At 39.0% G+C, this 7,958-nt stretch overlaps 1 protein-coding gene across 1 annotated transcript in view; it reads left to right on the forward strand.

Annotated features, from left to right (window-relative positions):
• Positions 1-6,815, forward strand: part of itga9 (integrin, alpha 9) — a 48,850-nt gene extending 42,035 nt beyond the window's left edge. The window contains exons 27-28 of the mRNA XM_042433721.1: positions 2,570-2,689; positions 4,415-6,815. Of these exons, the coding sequence (XP_042289655.1) occupies positions 2,570-2,689; positions 4,415-4,513 (219 nt within the window). The 3' untranslated portion in view covers positions 4,514-6,815. The remainder of the gene's footprint in view (positions 1-2,569; positions 2,690-4,414) is intronic.
• Positions 6,816-7,958: the final 1,143 nt, after the last annotated feature.

Raw genomic sequence — 7,958 nt, forward strand, 5'->3', positions numbered from 1 at the left:
CTAAAGGAAAGTGAGAAATTATGTTTTTTGTAACTCGGGTGAAATGACCCTTCAAAGTATGGTTGCTTTGGCTCAGTCTGGATTCAACATCTTGACACATTTTTTTCTTGCCAGGAGTCACAGGTGAGGTTGTAGAACACAAATCTTTGGCAGGGACAAAGCTTGTTGTGGCATGAAGGACATTCATCTTACTACATGGCTCTACTGGCAAAAATATATAAATGAGCATATATATTTTCATCTTTCGATGCACAGACCTTCATGCTGCAGTTAGACATTCTGATGTGCTCCACTGTGGAGCTTTTACAGGGATATGAGCCCAGGGAACAGCTGGGGCCAGTGGGTATATGGTGGCACTTATACTGGCTGTTTTTGGGGTTCTCAGCTGTGCTCAAGGACAGACCCTCCCCCACACTGTTGGTTGCTGAGTGATTGAATGGCCGAGCAGATCAGACGTGATGATTATACTGAGCGCTCAGCAACCCCACAGCAGGATCTCTCACGTGATTAGGGCGCCGACCAAGCTGAAGCCTTCCTGACCCTGTGCGCCAGACATGCTCGGAAAATTCAGAGCCGCCATGAATGCGTCCATACTGTGCCATTCTTTCAGCACTTAGTAAATGTGCTCATTCCAGCTACTATTACCCCCATAGGTTTTAGTAAACACAGTTACCTTTTCCCTCAGGAACCCGGCTAGCTAGAGTACACACTGCAAAGTATAATTTGTGGTCCCTGGTTGTATTGCTCACAGCAGGCCTAACGGTTGGCAGCTGAACGACAAGTTCAGTTTTTATCACCCGTGACATGTAAACAAACCAACATAAATCCATACAATTCTGCTGAAGGTATGAAAGTAAATCTAGTGACGCAGAGCTGAGTTGAATGAACTTCCCAGAATGATCTGATTGCACAAGTTAAACTGAGAAAGTCAGAGTCAGAGAGCAACGACCAGTAGAGCTTTTATGTTTTCTGCACACGCAAGCACCTCGGCATGCATAACAACAGTTAGATTCCTGGGCTCAGAGTAGGGGGGAGGTGTTAATGTGGGAAAGTATTCAACAGAGAGATTAATCTTCACTTGTCCACTTGGTTATGTCTTGGCTCGCAGTTGGCGTCTCATGCCACATTTGTGTTCAAAGCCCGTGCAAAACTGTGCAGTGAAACTGTTAAATTCTTCACTTGACTTTGAAATTGTCCCACTCTTGTTTGCAGTAACAAATTACAAAAGATTACATGACATCTGGGAGAATGCACATTATTTTCATTTGTTTAAAGTCATTAGTAAATACATAAACATCTATTTCATGATCCTAATGAATGTTTTGTTCTCCATTTGAGGCCTGGATGCTTACATGAAAGCAGGCCTAGTTGTGGTGCAAAGTAATGCAATATTTCACTGAAGTTAAGCCACTGTTAATTCACTGCCAATCAATTTACGCAACCAAAATAATTGTGTTGGAGATGACTCACGCGCAGAAGTATCAAATAACTTCAATGGAACTTTTTTTCAAAGAGAAACACAAACAGAAAGAAAATGAAATTAAAAGCAAAGCACTGGTATTAGAATACAGTTTAAAATAATTAATTACAATAAATGCAGCATTTGTCACCAGATAGCTCCTCCGTCCTTTGTGGTCAAGTGAACTGAGTTTACTGTCAGTGACAGATTATCCAGTATTCACTCATGTCATGGGAAACAGCCTAAATAGCTTTTATTTATTGTGGAAACAGGCTATTTTTTTAGAGTTGCCAAGCAAGATAACTCTGAGAATCAGCGTCATTGTGGGCTGCAAAAAATCTGCTTCAAGACATTTGGCTCTAAATTGAAAAAGGGAGTGGGTGATATATTGTTCTGAAATGTTCTGGCCTAATAAGACGAATACTTGTAGGCATAGACATATAAAGATTTAGAGAGGTACGTTACTGACCAGTGACAGTCAAGCTTACTTGGTATTAGAGGGTACTTGTTAGAGAGTTAGAGGCAATGATGACTAAAAACTCTGATTTAATTCATTACTGAAAACAAAATAAAGAGCAACAAGTTGTTTACAGTTTGCACTGCCAAGAGCTTTAGACGCCAGGCTTCTTTTTTTTTTGCATGTTGAGCAAAGGTCAAACACTACCCTGTCCTGTCCTGGGTGTGTTCAAAACTCAGGGTGAAGAGAATATATATGGATGTTGCTTACAATATAATGTATGTATGTATGTATGTATGTATGTATGTATGTATGTATGTATGTATGTATGTATGTATGTATGTATGTATGTATTGAATCTACATTGATTTTGACTGTTTGTGCATTTCTTGTTTGTATTATGAATGTGTTTTGTATAAAAGAGATTCCATTAGTGTCCACTTTCCTTTCGTACAACAGTATTTTCGGTTTACATGTAGCCCCTCTTAACTCAAATCATAAGCTCTGACAAGAGCTTAAGCTTTTTCCTGGTTGTTATTGTTGCACTACATTGCATCATTATGACTTAATGCGTATTCTTGTGTGTCCCTGCGTGTGTGCGTGCTGTATCTGAGTGTGACTCATGAGCTGACTGAAGTGCTGTTGTGTTTCAGCTGGTCTTCGAGGCTCTGCACAGTCAGGAGCCGAGGGGTTACGTAGTCGGCTGGATCATCGCCATCAGTCTGCTGGTGGGAATCCTCATCTTTTTGCTGTTAGCTGTGCTACTCTGGAAGGTAAAACGTCACATGAACACGTTTTGTGAACAGCACAGTCTCTTAAAAGTTGCCCAGCACACAGTGTCCGTTACAAAGATTACAAAACTGCTTGCGACAATATTTTTTTTGCCAGAAATGTTTTTATGCTGACGCTGTAATAGTAAACAAGAGGCAGATGTCATTGACGTGAGAGTCGAACTCTGGTTAGACATCAGAGACAGCTGGAGGTAGGGGAAGGGGAGTTAGGCTGCTTCTGGCCTTTAATAACCATGAAGAGGACAAATCACAGACTGGACAATAATTCACACCATACCCACTCACATGAAAGAAGAATCTAAAAGGGAAATGGCAATTACACTGACATCCAGAGGCCCTGTTAGCACAAAACTCCTTTTCTTTTTCACTGCTTCATTTTCCACCGGGAATGCCACAACTGAACCTTGGAATGTTGGTCCTGGGATACACCCCCGACCCCCTTACCCCCCAACCCCCAACCCCCTAACCCCCCATTCCCCAGGTCCTTGGATCTTGCCAAAATAAACCCCTCTTACAAGAGCAGCACATGTCCTGTATTGCTCTTTTCAGGAAATGCCTGAGGAGAGCACAGGTCTGTATCAATAAACTTTCGTAGTCATATGCAGATAAATGAATGGAGTTGTAGTGAGAGAGGCAGCATCTCAGCGTGGCTGCTTTGTTACAGTGGTGTGCTTTTCTGTTTAGATACACACCAAGAATCTACTGTGGTCTCCATCTTTCATATTTTTTTACACTTGCTAAATGCTTGTTGTAGCTCAATGAAATGTAAATGTGAACACAATATTACATTCCTAAAGAAACAGCACATCTCTACAGGGGAAATGCTTGATTTGCTTCCTTCCATGCTGGTGGTTTTGCATAGTTTAGTCCATTGAATTGGAATTATGTATACTTATCTACTTACTTACTTAAGATTATTTTTAAAGCACACCATATGTTTTTTTAATTGATTTCCATTTGTTCAACTACAGAATAAATCTCAGTATGTATGTACAGTATATAATCCATCACAGTGAACTTCAGGTTATTAATGTGTGATGAGGGAGCTGAAAATGTGTCCTTGGTGGTGTGTTCAGTGACAATCCAACATCTAAAATTGTAGGAATCCGCAATGTAATGTTATTTAGCTGCTGAACTCTGTTGTCATAAAATCAAACCCCCTTGCAAAAGCAAATGAATGTTGACGTTGTGAAAAGTATAGGGTTGCAATTAATGCCAATTTGCCAGTTGATTTATAAATTAATTATCAAAAAATAGCGATAAATGCCTATCATTGTCCAATTGATAGTTTTGTCTCATTATACTCACAATTTAGAAGCAGGAACCAATGAATATTTAGGTTTTTTTGCTTGAAAATAAACAATTAATTGATTAAGTGATTATAGTATAATGTATGTAGTATGATACAATTCTTGTTCTTGCATGAAAATGTTGCTGTTCTGCAGCATATATGTGTGATAAGCTAATAATGGCTGATAATACCAGCAGAACAATTTATCCTACGTAAGTTTCATTTGAAAAGGGAAAAAAATCTATCTAAAGAGTTATGGTTTGCTCTGGAAAATGGTCAGCAGTAAGGTAAAGCGTGATCTGTAGTGAATGAGCTGAAACATGTAAAACCTCAGGTTTTTGACTCCTGCACTCAGATGTGACCACAGATACACGTTACTTACCACTCAAATTCTTGTTTCTCTCGTTCTTTGACAGATGGGTTTCTTCCGTCGGCGCTACAGAGAGATCATCGAGGCTGAAAAGAACAGGAAGGACAGTGATGAAAGCTGGGACTGGATGGAAAAGAACCACTGAGACTGGCAGTGGGGGTCCCAGAGGAGCCAATGAGATTAGGGATTGGGTCAGGAAGGATCCAATAGCAAGGGGTCTCGCTGCCCAGCCGCCCCAGTGGCACCAGGCCCTTCAGTCTTCCATATGTGGAAGAGAAGAATATTCTCCATATTTTTTGGAGACTTGATATTTTTTTGTGGGTGGGGGTCCAGGAAACAGGCTTCTGAGGTGACAGTGTGGCTTGCCAGAGGACACTTGCTGTGGAATTCAGCTAATCTCAAAGGAGGTATCTCCCAGCCAGTGGAGTGGAGCTGTTGATGGAGACTCACATCCGTACGGGGATGTGGAGACGGCATGAATACTGGTGGACAACAAAACCCTCAGGGCTGTGTTACATAGCAAATTTATTTTTATACATACACTTTAAGCCATATTGTATAAAACTGGGCTTCGAGAAGAGTTGGGGTTTTGAAGGCCATTATAAACATACTACAGTATGTTTTCCTAAAAGCACTGATGTTTGATAAGAATGAATGCCTTGGCTCCATAGCTTTACTCTCATGCCAAAGATATGTCCTGTATAGTATATGATTGGAGTCGTTTGTATATTCAGTTCTTCCTGGGAGTGAAAGATTGTATCTTTTCTGTTCTATTTCCGGCTTACAAATATCTGGACTACACATCTGACTGTCTCTCTCTCTCGTAGATAATCACCCAGAGCTAATACTGCGTTTAACACCCACACACATAATGATTAAAACGCTGTGTTCTCATGTCATCCGCTAATGTTGTCAGAGATGTCCCAGAGGTGCTGAGTTCAAGCGCTCTCTGAGGTCATTAAGACCTACTTCAGGATGTGGTAATCTACAGCACTGTGGAGTTCTCTATTAACACTTTATTTGCCATGTCTCCTTTATTATCCACGCCTGAAATGCAGACGATGGGTAGTAAATTATACCATAAAAGCCATCATTCACATTTCAAGCTTTGTCACTTTTCACGAGCATTCCATTTGTTATGGTCTGGCTTTTAACCGAGTTGTTAATAGGGGATAAAAGTGGATGTGATATCAGTGATTTTGCCAGATTTAATGTTAATCTTTCATTCTCTGCGATACTTTAAAAGTGCAATGTGCAGTAGAACAAATTATCTGAAGCTACTTTTGCAAGGAACTATTGCTCAGGTGACTTTAGATGGACTCCAAAAACCTTCCAGGTTCAAGTAAAGATATCACGGTGGATTCTGGTATAAATTCTCAATGAAATACAGTAGGAAATGATTTACTTTATGTCATGAAACAAGATCAGATTATGATTTATTTGCAAACCATTCCAGACTTCACCTTAGCAGGCCGTATTTAATTTTACTATTATGTTATTAGGCATTGGGTTTTCGTATGAAATATGAGATGCATTACTCTCCACGGCCAGATGAAAGTCTGCGATGGGAGTCCACCTATAGTCATTTACAGGGGCCCATGGCATGAGTAATGCCCTAAAAATAGGTGGGAATGTGCTGCACTCTATCACTACCCATAAATGAGCTCTTTTCGGCTCATGGGAAAAGCTGATTTTAAGTCAACAAGTAGGAATGTTAGTGCCCTGAAATTCTGCCACCATTAAAGTACATGGCTTCTCAGTGCTTAAGATTTTACCCCACACGAGTCTTTTACATGCTGGGCTTGATTGTGAATGAGATTTTACAGAGTACAGTGAATGAAAATGTCCCCCATACATGCATTAAATTAAGCTCTAAAATAAGTTTTGCTGCCAGATATACAACATGTTCGGATGAAACCCTGCAGCTGCATGAGTTTTGGGACTTTTTCACTGCACCTGAGTCAGATTTAAATGTGCAATGCCAAAGAATAAAAAAATATATATATTAATATGTTTCACACTTCCTCTAAGACTTCAGTGCTAAGACACTTTATGGCTCACTATGATCGCTTGGCTCTCTATTGTGCTGTGTGAATCTTTTATTGATCCGATACACTTTATTTTACCAATTAATTCCACTGGCATGACGGCATATACTGTACACATTCACGTCTTCACTCTGCATCTGTTAAATTGATGCTATACCTGAATGCAGAGAAACCGACACTTGACTTTTTTTTTTTTTTTTGGTAAATTTTAACTGTGATGGTTATATTTTGTTTTGTATGTTTGTTGTTACCGTTAATCACGCCGTTTTTTGGGGTTTTGTTCTGGATATACTACTGTCACTGAATATCATTACCATTATAGTGTGCTGTATGTTTGATGTTTAAAATTGTGTTTGAACTGTATATTTATCTGTTGATAAATTTTAGAGTGAAATTTCATGGTGCTGTATGCTGTTTTTGTCAACATGATTCCAGTGTGGTTGTTGGTTGGTTCACTTTTTATGGTGTGTGGTGCTCTCTGCTGGCTGCTTTGCTTTAAATGTACAGGCACAAACTCAAGACCAGAAAAAAAACATACTACATGCTCAGAGATCCTGGAAAACAGTAATATTTGCTTAAAAGTTAAAGTCCCCTTCCACTCAAAAATGGGTTTGCTTATTGTTACTTACGGAATGATGTATGTGCAGAGTTTGGCGAAAGCTTCTCTGTTCTTATGTTAAATCTGAGTTTAAGACTTGTACATACAAGCAGGATTTTAGTTTGGAAGCCAGTCACAGTCCAATATGCAACTTACACAAGTAATGTGGAAACTTGAAGCCTTCAGTGCACATACTGTACACTGAGAATGGACCTTTTTTTGTGAAGTAAGAGACTTTTTGTATGTAGTGCAGTAGTTGAACATATAAAATGAAATATATTTGCATATCCATAAAGTCTGTATTTAGTAGTAGAGAAGAAGTAGATGTCATTTTAAGAATTTATAAGTTGACTGAAACTTTTTGTGGAAAAACCATATCAGACACAAATAATTATTCAAAGCAAATATATGGTTATATGTCTTAAAATATGTCTCTTGGGATCTTACAAAGTCATTTACAATAAGGATAATCAAGAAAAAGTGCCAAAAAATGCTTTTCAAATGTGAAGATTGTTATAGTATTGGAAAAAAAAAATCAGATGTTTTATAGACTTTTGTAGACTTAATGATTGATTGATTCATTTTAGAAAATAATTAATAGTATAGACAATGTTAAAAAAAATCTTAAATTGCATCCCACAGTACACTCTGCTTGCAGGTCTACATACAAAACAATAAGTGAGGGAAAAAAGGCAACTAATCATTCTATAAACCTGGTGAGGTTATGTGTAGTTGGTCAGGTGACACCGGTTGCTATGAAACACTTGACATCAAGCACAAACTCCTCTGTTGAGTATAATGAATTATTAATTCAGCTACCATAGTGAATACAGCAGGAACACTGCAATACATGGAGCTGCTCACTTTCTTTTGAACAGAGAAAATTACTAACAATGTCATTATTGGATCACGGGTTGATAAGGACTGCAGCGGTGGAGCGGGTG

This window comes from Thunnus maccoyii, chromosome 14 (assembly GCF_910596095.1).
Source record: "Thunnus maccoyii chromosome 14, fThuMac1.1, whole genome shotgun sequence".
Classification (NCBI taxonomy): domain Eukaryota; kingdom Metazoa; phylum Chordata; class Actinopteri; order Scombriformes; family Scombridae; genus Thunnus; species Thunnus maccoyii.